General features: G+C 40.8%; 1 protein-coding gene across 1 annotated transcript in view; it reads right to left on the bottom strand.

Moving 5' to 3' along the window:
* LOC102396228 (gamma-secretase activating protein) overlaps positions 1-7,283 on the bottom strand; it is a 97,275-nt gene extending 89,992 nt beyond the window's left edge. Inside the window, exon 1 of the mRNA XM_006049867.4 lies at positions 7,078-7,283. Within this exon, the coding sequence (XP_006049929.2) occupies positions 7,078-7,186 (109 nt within the window). The 5' untranslated portion in view covers positions 7,187-7,283. The remainder of the gene's footprint in view (positions 1-7,077) is intronic.
* Positions 7,284-15,945: the final 8,662 nt, after the last annotated feature.

Raw genomic sequence — 15,945 nt, 5'->3', positions numbered from 1 at the left:
TAGCAAAGAAAAGGTAAACAGAATGAACTGTTTCCTCTATCATACTTACAATAGGAAAATGGGTAATTACTGAAAAATCCTTTAAGGTAGATTTTGCAGACATCTAAAGAGAATTTCTGTGAGTTATTTTTCATCCTGCATATGACTCAAAACTCCTGGAATGTAATGTGTCAATATTTTGCAAAGTATTTTTTTTTTCTTTCCAGATTATAAGGATGCTGGGACTTTCTCAAAAGTACACTTAAAAGGTTTTAACTAAGATAAGAAACTCCTTTATAAGAATCTTGCTAAGAAAATCCAATTTCCTTGCAAAAGCACACCTATTTTCAAATCACTATAATATTAAGAGAAAAAAAAAGTCTTCAACAAGTGCAGATTACAAATGATATATGCTTATTTCATTAAATCAGTGGTTCTCAAGGCTGGTTGTGTTAGAATCATCAGGGGAAATTTTGAAAGAACATGGATGCCCAAATCCTGCCCCCAAATATTCTGATTTTTTTGAGCTGGTAAAGGTCCTACTCTCTCCTGTGTGTGTTTTTAAGTTCGCTTTGTTACTCCAATGGGCAGCCAGAACTGAGAACCACTGAAGTACATATTTACAATATACATTAAACAATATTTATTAGACAGCACAATTATAACCAGCTTACAATGTAATCATTATATACAGATTTGAAGGAAATAATAAAAATTATGCCTTCATGGGTCTATTAGGGAGCAATGATTGCAGTCTTAAGTAATCCTGCAGTTAAGCACATGGTTCTCATCTCTATGACATTTGCATTAGATAAATTTGGCAATACTGGAAATCCAGACACTGGCATCTCACCACACACTATAAACCCGCTAGCCCTTCCTCTTCAGATTAGCTGCTCATGGTTTAGACACACCCTTTTAAAAGACTTATTCAATAACCTCTTTGCTTATTCATTCTGACTATTCTCCCACAGTTCATCATTGGAAAGTCCAGGAGGAAGTTTAGCAATTTCAAATGAGGAAATGTGGTTTAGTTTTACAGTTAGTTAAATCAGAGTTCATGAAGAAAAAATGTAGCATTTTGATAGCTACTTGCATAAAAGTAAATCTATTATTAAAAAAAAAAAAAGTAGATACTAAGGGTGTTGGCAAAGTTACAGCTCATGTGAAATTTAAGCTGGTTTGCCACATAGTCTCATCCAGCTCAGTGTATTCTGTGCTAAACACCAGTGATTTCACTTTAAAAGAAGATGTTTACCAAGTATGCAGATTTGGTTTCCAACTGCTATGAAATAAGATAAATCTCATATAAAAGTATTTCTTTTCTTTCTAATGACTGTTGGAGCATGGGGAGTCTCACAGCCTTATACAAAAATTTGAACTAGTTTCTAAAACACAGATCAAGGAGTGTTAAAATATGATTATACCTATGACATTTCTATTCTGTAAATAGTTCACATAAATCCTCCTGCTCAACATGACTAGGTGCTATAATTCCTAAACTTATGAAGTAAACATCATTATGTGATTTATATTTCATATTCTGGATAAAATGAGGAAAATCAAGTGTGGGGTGATGAAGCCAGAAAGAGAAGAGACTCAGAAAAGGAGACTAGGAAAGTAGGGGGAGGAACAGTGAACAGTAAGGACAGTGGCAAGAGAAGACTGAAACAATAAAGAAAAATAACGTGGCAAAGCCAATCCTCTAGCCCCCAAATCTGTTTGGGGATATCTAGGAGGCAACAACAAAAGCACTACCCTTGAGGCAGTCACCTGGTACAATATATCACATCCCTGGAAAAGATGAATAATTACAATATTAGAAAGAATAATTAGTCTGGAATATTACTAAATTCTAACAAATTCACAAATCTAGTGCTAATTGAAGCAGACAAGGAGACACAGGAATGGAAACCCACATTCTTCCTGGTCTTAAGTATATGTGACATTGAAACCTCAGAAAATTCACATACCACAGACTTTTTCTTAAGTTTCCTGAGGATCTGATGTATTCCAAGAGGAGATTAAGCATTAGACACAAAAATTAATACATAAAATCTATTATATTGCTACATACCAGTAATAGTACATATAATGTTTTTAAATGTGCCATTTATCAGAGCAACAAAAACTAATAATTGCCCAGGAGTAAATCTAGTAAATTTTCATGGAGAAAATTCTAAAACTTGTTAAGAGTCATAAAAAGGCTCTAAATAAATAACAGGCTATATACTTTGTTCACAGTTGGGAAGATTTAATATCGTAAAGATGCAACTTCTCCCCTAGCTGATCTATAGATTCAATGTAACTCAAATTAAAAAATCCAACAGACTTTTTGGTGAAATCTGACAGGGTGATTCCAAAATCTAAATGTAAAAACAAGGAGCATAAAATAGCCAAGAGGACCCCAACAGAGACTGAGGTGAGGAGACGTACTCTACCAATTACAAAGACTTAACAGAAAGATAGTTACTAAGATGTCTTCACCTTATATTGACCAATGGAACAAAATTTAAAACCCAGAAAAGAAGACTCACAAACATGATGTTTAAAGGAAGTGGTTTTGCTGTCAATGAGAAAAGGTAGGGCTATCTGGTTAGTGACCGTAGAACTACTAGCTATTAACAGAGAAAAACAATGCAGTTGACAAAAGAATATTTTAACACATGTAAGCTATAGATAATAACAAAATAAAACCATGTAATGACCACCCAGCTTAAAAGTAACAGATATCAAGAGTACTTCTAAAGGCTCCAGTGTTCCCCTGATTCCTATATCACATTACATACAGAAATACATTCCAGGTGAATTTAAAAAATAACAAAATTCACAAAGAAAAGCTTTAAAGCTTTTAGAAGTTAATATAAAAATGTCTTAATGGCTTCTAAGTTTCTTTAAAATATTCCAAAAGCACAAACCATAAAGGAAAAACACTCACAAATTAGACTACATTATAATCAAGAACTCTTATTTATCAAAGGTAATTACAAACTGAAAAAAAAAACAAAAACAGATGCTTGGAACATATATGATAAACAAAGGACTAGAATCCAGAGTGAAGAATGCCTTAAAATCAATATAAAAAAAAACCAAAAAACCCACAACAGACAAAAGGATGAACACCCTACAGAAGAAATACAAATAGCCAGTTAAGTATATAGAGATGTTCAACCTCAGACCATAAAGAAGTATTATTTAGACCCACCAGTCTGACAAGAAATTAAACACTTGGAAAAGTCAAGAGCTTGTAAAGATATTGAGTACCAAAAATATTTTGATAACACAAATGATACAAGTATTTTGGATAGCAATTTGGTACTACCCAGGAGGTAACCCAGTGGATAAAGAATCTGTCTTCAATGTCTTAGATGCAGGAGACACAGGTTCTATCTCTGGGTCAGGAAGATCCCATAGAAAAGGGCATGGCAACCACTTCAGCATTCTTGCCTGGAGAATCCCATGGACAGAGAAGCCTGACAGGCTTCAGTCCATAGGGTCACAAAGAGTCAGACACAACTGCAGCAATTGAGCACGTAGGAAAAGTGAAGATGTGCACAGCCTGTGACTCAGCAACCTCACTGTCAGACATCTATCCTAGAGAAACTTGAACCAGGTGATGTGCACAAGGTTAGTAAAAGCATTGAATATAACAGCAAACCCCAGAAACCTCCCAAATGTCACCATCAGGAAAAGGATAAGTAAGATGGGTTCCGTAGGAAACACCCTGAGACACTTTAGTACACAGTATATTTACTAGATTGTGCTTATTAAAGTGGGATTAATGTCTGTAACAGGAAGGAGAAGAAGCAGGATCGGGGCGGGGGGAAGAAGTCAAGCTGTAATAAAGGTCCAGTGGCCTCAGATGACGTTGAGGTCCTCCATCAAGAACGTTCCAGAATTGAAATGAATTGCCACAGTTGTCCCATGTGAGTCAAAATGCCCAGGCTTTTATATCCTACCTGAACCCCTTATTAGAGGAGGGCACACCTAAAGGGGCATAAACTTGGGTGATACAGCCCTCTGCCGAAGCCATCCCTGAAGATGCTGAAAGCTGAGGGCTCTGCTGCCACATTCACAGCACCTGGGACAAGCCCTTCCTTGAAACAAAGATCTAAGCAGCGCATCTCCATGTTTGCCATATTGTAGAGGCACACAAAAGGAATACTATACAGCAGAGAAAAGTAATGCCCTGTAGCAGTCAACATGGCGCTAGTGGTAAAGAACCTGCTCGCCAGTGCATGAGGTATAAGAGATCCAGGTTCGATCCCTGGGTTTGGAAGATCCCCTGGAGGAGGGCATGGTAACCCACTCCAGTATTCTTGCCTGGAGAATCCCACCGACAGAGGAGCCTGGCAGGCTACAGTCCATGGTATCGCAAAGAGTCAGACATCACTGAAGCAATTCATCACACATCACATACCAGTCAATGTGGATAAATCTTACAATACTGATCAGGAAAAAAAAGCAGAAAGAATACATATGATATTCTTTTACTTACTTAAAGTTCAAAAAAAAGAAAATGAAATGATATTTTGCTTAGGGAGATAGATACAGGTTAAAACTACAAATAAGATTGAAGGAATGTGAAAATATAAAAGTTTAAATGGTTGTAGGCAACAACATATAGATGAGGCATATGAAGAGAAATAGGATCAAATAGGGAGAACCAAGAACCGTCAAAAGTCTTGCTATTGTTCTATTTTTAAGACAGGTACATGGTTTTGCTTTTATATTATTTATAGCTTATATGTGTTAAAATATTCTTTTGTATAACTGTTTTAATTTTTTTTTTGAAGAAAAAATATTTTCTTCATTGATTTCAGGAGAAATAATTTCCCCAAAGTTCAACTCAGAACCAGGAACAGAGGCAGTAACCAAATCTGGTCTCCTTATTTCTTAACCCTTATTGACTAAAATGCTATCCCACTGAATTTCTGCCTGGCTAACTTAGCCTAGCTCTCTGGCTATTTTGCCAGAAATATGTCATACATCAGGTGTACTCCTTAGCACCACTAAGAAATCTTCAACTGTATTTATTTATGTAAGAACATTAAGGCTTCAAATTTAGAGAGCAAGTGTGCAGAGAGGAGACTTACAATGGTATAATTATTCATAATTTACATTTGAACAGCTGAGACTTTGAAAGAAAAATAATTTACACAAATGTGTGGAGTCAGAGATGTGCTAGAGATAAAATAGAATTCCAGATTCCTCTGCCAGTGCTACAAATTACAGCAGCAGAAGAATTAACTTGTGGGGTTTTTTAAGCTGCCACCACTAGTGATTATCAGAAGTAATAATGTCTTTTAGGATAACAGGGCTAGTATTTTTGCCAAGCTGCTCTGTAGGAGCAAAATACTACCAATATGAGAAAAAGCTGGTATTTCTAGTAAGTTTACTTTCTGAAGACCCAAGGGTATCTGCTGTTTGGTGGAATGTCAATGTACAAGTCTATGTGTCTTCACAGATGAATTAAAGACACAAGGAAGCCAAAATCTAACCGGCTCACACACACACTGCTTTTCAATCACATTACTGAAACATAAGACTGTGGCATTTCACACTTCATCTAACTTCTCATTCTTGAGCACCTGCCATTTAGCTATATAAGGAGATGGTCCAGAGAAAAGGGGCTTCCCAGGTGGCGCAGTGGTAAAGAATCTGCCTGCCAATGCAGGAGACTCAAGAGACACAGGTTCGACCCCTGCGTTGGGCAGATCCCTTGGAGTAGGAAATGGCAACCAGCTCCATATTCTTGCCTGGAAAATTACATGGACAGAGGAGCCTGGTAGGCTATAGTTCACCGGGTCACAAAGAGTCGTACATGACTGAGAACACATGCCAGAGAAAGGACTTTTGTGTTGAAAAGCACAAACCTTCAGAAACTCTTTAGACATCCAGGAGACTTTTTTAAATGCAGCACCTTCCCACCCCCTACCCCGCCAAAGTGAGCCTTTACTAATAATGACACTAGTCGTTAGTCAAACTCACTAGTCAAACTGGAGTCTTGAGCTAGACAAAGATGACTATGTATTTGGAACCAAAACAGCCAACATGCCAAAATAAGGAACCCTACAAATATTCAGCTAAAACCACAGGACAGAAAACTTTCTCCAGTGATGAGGGGAAAGGAGTTGTAGATAACCCGTAATTTGATAGCTGTTTCCCAAAAAATGCCTTCCAGCAGTCTACAGTGCTTAAGGAAAACCAGAAGTGGGGGAAATACACTGAAGTGGCTAGCTCCTGTGCACAACTGGGATTCCAGGGTACATTGCTTAGGACCTGAACCTAAGCCCTGAAGATGCAACATTATGTGAAGCAAACTTCTCTTCTTACAAAACAACCTGAGAAATCACGGAGTTCCCCTTCTTTAAAGTTTCAATTGATCAATGCTGGGAAGGCTCAAAAGTCACTTTTCACTCCCTCAAAATCAAAGGATTTCTGAGACATATGAAAACCAAAGCCTCAACTGCAGGGAATGTATTCCAATCCACCCTGAGAAAGTAGGGCAGGACACCTGGGCATCTTTTCTTTCTCATAAAGTAAGACCTTCCAGCCCCTAGTCTTGCTAGAGCCCTACCCGGGTGACAAATCTTTTTAAAACAGCTGAGATGTGAATGAAGCATAGAGAACCACCCTCTCCCACTCCCCACAGCCTTGTGCCAGGGGAGCAGAGCCTGGGCAGCTGTTCCTCCGCCTGAAGAGATGATGCTTAGGGTACCACTAGTGTCCCCTGCCTTTCTGCTTAAGGTGACTTACTGTGGGCAATCAGTAAGCCAGAAGATGGAAGACTCGCCAGAAGAAGCAGTATAGCTCGGCCGAGACTTTGCCCGGGAGCTGCTCCTCCAACCTTCACCCAGCGGCCCGGGGTGAGGATGACAAAGCCTAGACTCTAAAGAGGGCAACGTTCCCCTTTAGGGACCAAACTTCACAGGCTGGCAGGGGGCACAGGCTGCCGCTTTGGGTCGGTGCTCACCACTTGAGCGCAGCCCGGGAATCCCTAGATATGAATGACTGTCCCGCCTCCACTCCCCCCACGGCCCCCCGGCCGGACGCGCCCCCCGCCCCGCCCCCCGGCCGGACGCGCGCCTACAGCACCTGGGCCGCCGCCTCGGGCCCCGGCCGCAGCTGACGCCGCCAGCTGCACCCGCAGCCACGGGAGCACGTCCTTCTCGAGATCGAAGTCGGCGATCAGACGGAGAGCCATCGCCTGGACACGGCCACGGAGCGGCCCGCACCGCGGGCATTCCCGGCCCTCCGCGCACCACCGCGCCGGACTCCCGCCCCTCCTTCTCTCCCCTCCCCAGTCCCCCACCCCGCCAACCCCCCCGCCGCCGCTTTCGGTTCCGCCGCCTCCGGGGCGCGAGAAGCCCCAGCACCGCCTCCTCCCGGCCCGCGCCGCGCGCGCGAGCCTCGAGCTGTGCACACCCGGCTGGGGGGAAGGGAGACTGCGGCGCGGGGATCAGACCCCACCCGACCCCAAACCCGCCGCTGGCACCCTCCAGGCTGAAGGCAGAGAAGGAGGATTTGGTCTTTTAAGAGCTGTGGATGTCAATGTATGGCAAAAACCACTACAATATTGTAAAGTAATTAGCCTCCAATTAAAAAAAAAAAAGCTGTGGAGATGTGGCTGGACCGATGGTTCCCAAATTATGCTGCACGTTACATGTGGGCACTAGGTGTTTGGTTTTTTGTTTTTGTCTCTTTTAATGCCCAGGTGAGTCCACTGTGCAACAAAGTTCAGAAACCAGTTGGCTAGAGAGAGGTAATAGCTGGTTCACCTGAGAAGTTTCAGGTTCATGACCAGGGCCAAAGCGGCTGGCGATTTGGGCCTATTCGACCCAATTTCAGGGTGACGGTGTTTTATTAGTATTATTTAGGTAGTCACTAGCAGCGAGGAGTGTGTGAAGAAGATGATTCTATTTTAAGAGAGACGTGGATACGCTGGAAAGGGTCAGTTGGCTCAACACAAACAGGTCCCCTGCCTGTTTACCAGATTGTTCCCTACACTGGCTTCAAGGAAGCTGAATTAAGGCTCGCTTTGCACTTTGTCTTTTTAAAGTGCTCTCCTTCCTCCAGGGTCACCCGTCACTTTGGACACCATCTCACCCCCATACAAGTAAAACAAGTCCAGTATGGTTTTTTGTTTGTTTGTTTTGTTTTTAATCGTGCCACTCAGCTTTCTTTCCAACTGCGAGTGTTCTGTCACTACTGCTTGCTGTATCTTTGGCACTGCAGATCCAGCCCATCCTGAAGATGAATGCCAAGTTATTACTCTCCCTCAAAGCTGTCTTCATGTCCCTATGTAAAGACCTGGAGGAAAGCCAACCCCAGGAACAAGTGCCTATGCTTTACCTGACCCTTCCAGCCTTTTCACCTAGACCTTCAGTTCCAGGTTGGCCTGACTCCAGAAACCCTCTGATTCCACCATCTTCCCTCTCAAAAAAAAAAGAAAGAAAGAAAGATCACCAGAGCCTTCCAAGCTGGATCCACAGAGTCCTCTCACAGCTTCAGCCCCTAGTGACCTTCCTAACCCTGAACCTCTAGAGAAGTGTTGCTAGTACACCTCATTTGACAATCAAATACCACATGGAGACATGAACTGAATCTTGCCTCTTGGCACACTTCTCTGCAGCAGCACCCAGAAGTTGCTCGTCTGTTACTGAAGGATGAGTAAATGCAGTAACAGACGAAGGAGCTCTGTGCCACGTTTCTCAAAGTGAAGGTCTGAAAATACCTGCATTGCAGTCATCTGGGAAGCTGTTTTACAATGTGGACTCCTGGGCTCTAGTCTAGACCTGGGCAAGGCACAGAAAATGTGCATTTTAACCAGAGTCTTAGGTTGCAAAGAGCTGAACACGACTGAGCAACTAACAGCTTCACTTTTTTTTTTTAAGGTGATTTTTTTAGGCTTGCTAAGATTTGAAAACTTTCTCTGTAAATAAAGATAAAAGAAACTCTTGATTTTCCCATACAGACCTGTTTCTCCAGTTGAGCTAGTGGTTGATTTCAGGTAGTTCTCCACTCTCAACACCATATTCATAAGAAAATCATCCTACCTGTAAAGTGCATGAAACTCTTAACAGAAATGCTTACTCAGGTTGATAATATTGGGAGTGCATAAAAGTGAGATCACTGAAATCATGGGGAGATACTACACTGAACCTTCATAGTAAATGGAGCAGGTTGCCTTTGTCATACAGAAACATCTTCACTTTCCTATTTTAAAAACTCAGTAGGTTTCTGATTTTTTTTTCTGTTAACCTCTATTTTTGTGAAGCAAGATTGATTTTACAGTCCTCATCAAGCAGTGATTATATAAAAATTCCCCTCAAAATAAATTTAAGTAAAAAAGAACAGAGTTCAGGACGGGGAACACATGTACACCCATGGCTGATTCATGTGAATGTATGGCAAAAACCACCAAAAAATAAAATAAAATAAAAAAAGAACATAGAGAAGCTGAGAAATAATAACAAAGATACCAGAAAGATACAGCCAATGTCATAAAAACAGTATACAAATAGCTGAGTTTTGGAGGTAATTCACTAAGGAAAAGACTAGTGAATGGTGAGGTTTTTGTAATTGCTTAGTCACCAAGTTGGGTCCAACTCTTGGACTCTAGTCTACCAGGCTCCGCAGTCCATGGGATTCTCCAAGCAAGAATATTGGAGTGGGTTGCCATGCTCTCCTCCAGGGAATCTTCCAGACACAGGGATGGAACCCTGCATTGACAGGGGGATTCTCTACCACTGAGCCACCAGGGAAGCCCTGAAAGGTGACTTACTGGTTTACAATCTGTGGAAGGTAAATAGGAAAAGAATGCTGATGGATTATCCTTCAGCTCTAGAGAAGACAGAACTGGATAATGTCCTATCTTCTTTAGTTAAAAAGCTGCTTCTTTGATGGATGTGTTAACTTGACTGCGGTAATCATTTCATAATTTATATTTACATTAAACCTCACATTGCACACTTTAAATATTACCTCCAAAAAAAAGAAAAGAAAGCTGCCTCAGAATCATTAGGTACTGGAACTGTCTTTTGGATAGAGTAGGGATATTCTGCTTTTGGGGGGGTTTAAGAACTAACCATCATCTTTCTAAATATCAGAGCATAGGATAGAGTTGGAGATTTAAAGATCTTATAATCAAGACCTTTATTTTATAGATGAGAACACAGGCTTAAGAAGGTGAAATTAGTGTCTGGTCTCAAGAAGCAAAGCTAGTAGTTAACCACAAGGTTGGGATCAGAACACAGGTCTACGGCAACTGGTGTTTGTGTTGATTATGTCCAGTGACTTAGAAGACTCAATTACCACTCAGCCTGAGGATTCCTAGTTATACAAATACCACACCCTAACTGGAGTGGAATTCTGGGACCACATTGAGAAATCACAGAATTTGAACCACATAACTTCCTCAAAATAGCCTAGGTTCTTTGTAGTTTCATCTTGAGTTTTAGTGTTGAAGAAAACTAAAGGAATTTGAGATGTGGGATGAGTGATTCATTTGTAAATAAAAATAGTTTATCTAATAGAGATGTTAAAATTAAAAGTTTCATACCATTCTCCTAACCCAGAAAGAACTTCTGAAAGTGGGAAACGACACATGTTGATTTTGAAGAAGTTAGAAAATGGCCTATTGAACAAATCTGACCAAAAATTCTAAAATTGCAAGGATTTTAAGGAAAGGACTATAGATACTAGGTTTGAAACTGGCATTCATTGGAGCAATAAATGTGCTAAAAGAACATTTTTATTTGTAAGCTCAAGTGGTTGAAATTAAGTAGAAGTGAATCAACTAAAATCCAAACCTCATAGTTTGGAGGCTAATCCTTTGAAAGCACAGCTGATAATTTTTAATGAAAATTAATAGAGGTTATTAGAAAACCCATTAGAATCTAAGTAATGCATAAGTAAGGTTCCTCTTCCTCAACAGTTAGAACCAGACATGGAACAACAGACTCGTTCCAAACTGGGAAAGGAATACATCAAGGCTGTATATTGTCACCCTGCTTATTGAACTTCTATGCAAAGTACATCATGCAAAATGCCAGGCTGGATGAATCACAAGCTGGAATCAAGACTGCTGGGAGAAATGTCAACAATCTCTGATATGCAGATAATACCACCCCAATGGCAGCAAGCAAAGAAGAACAAAAGATTCTCTTGATGAGGATGAAAGAGGAGACTGAAAAAGCTGGCTTACAACTCAACATTCAAAAACTAAGATCATGACATCCAGTCCCATCACTTCATGGCAAATAGATGGGGAAACAATGGAAACAGTGACAGACTTAATTTTCTTGGGCTCCAAAATCACTGCAGATGGTGACTGCAGTCATGAAATTATTCGTGAAAATCGTGAAGTCGCTCAGTCGTGTCCGACTCTTTGCGACCCCATGGACTGTAGCCTATCAGGCTGTTCCGTCCATGGGATTTTCCAGGCAAGAGGGCTGGAGTGGATTGCCATTTCCTTCTCCAGGAGATCTTCCCAACCCAGGAATCGAACCCGGGTCTCCCGCATTGCGGGCAGACGCTTTACCGTCTAAGCCAAAGATGCCTAATTACTTTGTCAACAAAGGTCCGTCTAGTCAAGGCTATGGTTCTTCCAGTGGTCATGTATGGATGTGAGAGTTGGACTATAAAGAAAGCTGAGTGCTGAAGAATTTATGCTTTTGAACTGTGGTGTTGGAGAAGACTCTTGAGAGTGCCTTGGACTCCAAGGAGATCCAACCAGTCCATCCTAAAGGAGATCAGTGCTGGGTGTTCATTGGAAGGACAGATGTTGAAGCTGAAAGTCCAATACTTTGGCCACCTGATGTGAAGAGCTGACTCATTGGAAAAGACCCTGATGTGGGAAAGATTGAGGGCAAGAAGAGAAGGGGACGAGAGAGGATGAGATGGTTGGATGGCATCACCAACTCAATGGACATGGGCTTGGGTGGACTCCAGAAGTTGGTGCTGGACTGGGAGGACTGGCATGCTGTGGTTCATGGGGTCGAAAAGAGTTGGACACGACTGAGCTACTGAACTGAACTGAACTGAACTCCTTGGAAGAAAAGCTATGACAAACCTAGACAGCCTATTAAAAAGCAGAGACATTACTTTGTCAACAAAGGTCCATATAGACAAAGCTATGGTTTTTCCAGTAGTTATGTATAGATGTGAGAGTTGGACCATAAAGACTGAGTACCGAAGAATTGATGCTTTCGAACTGTGGTGCTGGAGAAGACTTTTGAGAGTTCATTGGACTTCAAGGAGATCAAACCAGTCAATCCTAAAGAAATCAACCCAGAATATTCATTGGAAGGACTGATGCTGAAGCTCCATTAGATACTTTGGCCACCTGATGAGACAAGCCAACTCATTGGAAAAGACCCCAATGCTGGAAAAGATTGAAGGCAGGAGGAGAAAGGGATTACAGAGGATAAGAGGGTTGGATGGCATCAGCCACTCAACGGACATGAGTTTGAACAAGCTCTGGGAAGCTTGGAGTGCTATAATCCAGGGGTCGCAAAGAGTCAGACACAACTTAAGAGACTGGACTGAACTGAAGATTCTTCTGAACTTTCTAGGAAATAATCATCTAAGTTTTGTAACTAAGATGATAAAGTACTTACAATAAGGTGGCTTCTTATGTAGATATTGAGAATGCTGCTTTCCTACAGTAATCTGTTTCTAGCAGAAGTACTTAATATATTTTAAGTAGTATTTACTGTGGTAATCATTACGACCCCACCCCCATCCACTTGCCCGCAGTCAGGTGGTGACAGATCCTCTTGCCAGTGACTGACCGGCAATGGGCATTCGTACTAGTCAGGATTAGATTCACCAGAAGTCAATGCAAACCCAAATTAACAATGAATTAAAGGTACAGATCTTACTTTCTTACCTATCTGGAGGTAGGTAGTCAATGCTCGTTAAGGGCAGGTCTCTGAAATCATCAGGGACCCAGGCTTCTTCCGGTTTTTTGAGTATGTCTTTGTCATCATGGTCCAAGGTGAATGTGAAAGTTTCAGCCATCATGTCTGCATTATAGAAATCAGATTGACCGATAAAAGAGGATGCTGCCTTCCTTTTAAAAAATACTTCCCACAAGTTCTACATAACATTTTTATTTACATTTACACGGAAATAATTTACAAGGAATTAAATTTAAATGACTAGTCATAAGCTCTGATAAAAATCAGGATAATATTACTAAAGAAAATGGGGAGAACAGATATTTAGAAGCAACTAGAGGTCTCTGTCATGGCATGAAATCCGATTCTGGACAATGGGTTGTAAGGAAACCTCGAATATGGTATTTCAGGGAAAGATTTCTCTATTCCTAAAAAAAAAAAAAAAAAAGAAAAAAAAAGATATGAGAAATCTATAAAAGTCTTTATCTATTTTAAGGCCTGGATATGATTCCTGGAACTTCATCAGTCCTGCTACGAGTCTGAAGAGGGAGTCAACAGATAAAAGTGGGTAGAGCCCAGAGAACTGCAGAGAAAGAGGGCCTTGGCCTCTCATTCTTGATGCCAGCCCTATCTCTGGCCTTCTTGATATTAGAGATAACAAATTTCCCTATTGTTTAAACAAAGTTGAATCAGACTTTTATTTTACTTGAGGCCAAGGCTCTCAATTTTAAAGGCCTATCATTTTGCAATTTTTGTAACTTCCACCAAAGAATCCTACAGTCATAACAGGTTTTGAACACTGTAGGACAAATTGTCCTATATTTTTGTATTGTTCTTATTAAAATAAAATGAAATAATATTAAGGGAGTAGGCTTGGAGGAAAAAACCCAGATAAGCAAAAAGTTAGTTTCAGATCTATGATAACTTAACCTCTGGATCAGATCACACTTAAAACTCACTCAACAGACTTTTTAATTATAAGAGCCAATACATCTCCTTTATTATGTAAGCCAGTTTGGACTGAATTCTCAGTTATTTCTGTTAAAAGCACCCCAAGTGGAGATTCTCTAAATTTAATGAGCATACAAATCACCTGAGGATCTTGGAAAACTGTAGATTCTGATTCAGCAGGTTGGAGTCTCCAGTTTAACAAGTTCATAGATGATGCCGATGCTGGTGGTCCACTGTTGACACTTTGAATAGCAAAGTCCTACTACCTCACGCAAGGATCTTTCCATTTGTGTACTGCTACCTTACTTTCACCACAGAGAGGGCCAGGTAGGAAAAGGCTTGGATGGGTTAGCTGTGGTGACATTGCAGAACTAAAAATCCGGTCCCATCACTTCATGGGAAATAGATGGGGAAACAATGGAAACAGTGGCTGACTTTATTTTTTTGGGCCCCAAAATCACTACAGATGGTGACTGCAGCCATGAAATTAAAAGATGCTTACTCCTTGGAAGGAAAGTTATGACCAACCTAGATAGCATATTCAAAAGCAGAGACATTACTTTGCCAACAAAGGTCTGTCTAGTCAAGGCTATGGTTTTTCCAGTGGTCATGTATGGATGTGAGAGTTGGACTGTGAAGAAGGCTGAGCGCCAAAGAATCGATGCTTTTGAACTGTGGTGTTGGAGAAGACTCTTGAGAGTCCCTTGGACTGCAAGGAGATCCAACCAGTCCATTCTGAAGATCAGCCCTGGGATTTCTTTGGAAGGAACGATGCTAAAGCTGAAACTCCAGTACTTTGGCCACCTCATGCGAAGAGTTGACTCATTGGAAAAGACTCTGATGCTGGGAGCGATTGGGGGCAGGAGGAGAAGGGGATGACAGAGGATGAGATGGCTGGATGGCATCACTGACTCGATGGACATGAGTCTGAGTGAACTCCAGGAGTTGGTGATGGACAGAGAGGCCTGGCGTGCTGCAATTCATGGGGTCGCAAAGAGTCGGACATGACTGAGCGACTGAACTGAACTGAACTGAACTGATTCCATAAATTAGAACCAGACCATGGGCCACAAGTTCTAGCAGCAAACTGCAGAAATCACAAACTGAAGGGAGAAAATTTTAGGAAACAGAAAAGGATCTTAGCCCAGGACTTTTAGAAAGTAGAGCGTGGAGAAAGAGTAAAGTGCTAACACTTCACAGGAGAGATGCAAACACGGGCAAGAAAAGAGGTAAAAAGTGGATCAGACTGTGCGTTTTAACAAGACCCCGAATGATTCATGTGCCTGTTAAAGTTTGAGAAGCAGTGTTCTAGCTACTATATGCTTTAAATAAGAGTTGTTTTCTCTCTCTCTTTGTGACTGAGTTATTGAGTTCCAAGTGTGTGTGGATTTGGTGCAGAAGTAGAGATCTCACTCCAAGAAACAGGAGACGAGTGGTTCAGAATTACAAGACTCCTTGCAAGGTACACCTGCTCTGTGCATATCACAACACAGTGACCCTGAAAGATATAAAGGGATTTCCTTCTTTGTGTTCATACTTTACACTGTTTTACTGAATGTGGCTTCAGCAATATTAGAGATCTACACAACAGGAAATGAACAAAGATGTGGCTTTTCTAGGGAATCTTTAAAAATATACAAGATGTTCAAGACGGATAATTTGTATGTACCTAAATCAGTTCCAAATTCTGTTTATGATAGAATGTTTTTGCAGTCATGTTAAAATTCTGTCCTAAACGTGGAAGTGAGGCACACTGACATCCAACACAAAAAAGTAATCCTATTTCTCTGTACTTAAAAAGAGACAAAAGAAATAGTCCTATTTCTTTACCATTTACAAATGGAATTCTAAAGATTGCCTCAACTGTTAACAATAGTCAACTCTGGGAAATATAATTAGGTAAAGTTTTTTTAAAACCTTAGCCACACATGGATTTTTTAACTTTTAAAAGCTAGTTTAAATTTTTAAAAGACTACCTTCACTCTGACTTTGGTAATAAAATTATTGATCAAGCTTTAAGGAACTTCTTCCTGATATTATGTGCAAATCTTTGTCCTGTGTGTTGTGGAGATGGCTGTATGTTTAGGGACATCATATATGTTTTTACAGG

Source organism: Bubalus bubalis, chromosome 8 (genome assembly GCF_019923935.1).
Source record: "Bubalus bubalis isolate 160015118507 breed Murrah chromosome 8, NDDB_SH_1, whole genome shotgun sequence".
Taxonomy (NCBI): domain Eukaryota; kingdom Metazoa; phylum Chordata; class Mammalia; order Artiodactyla; family Bovidae; genus Bubalus; species Bubalus bubalis.
This window is presented reverse-complemented; position numbering and strand designations above follow the sequence as displayed.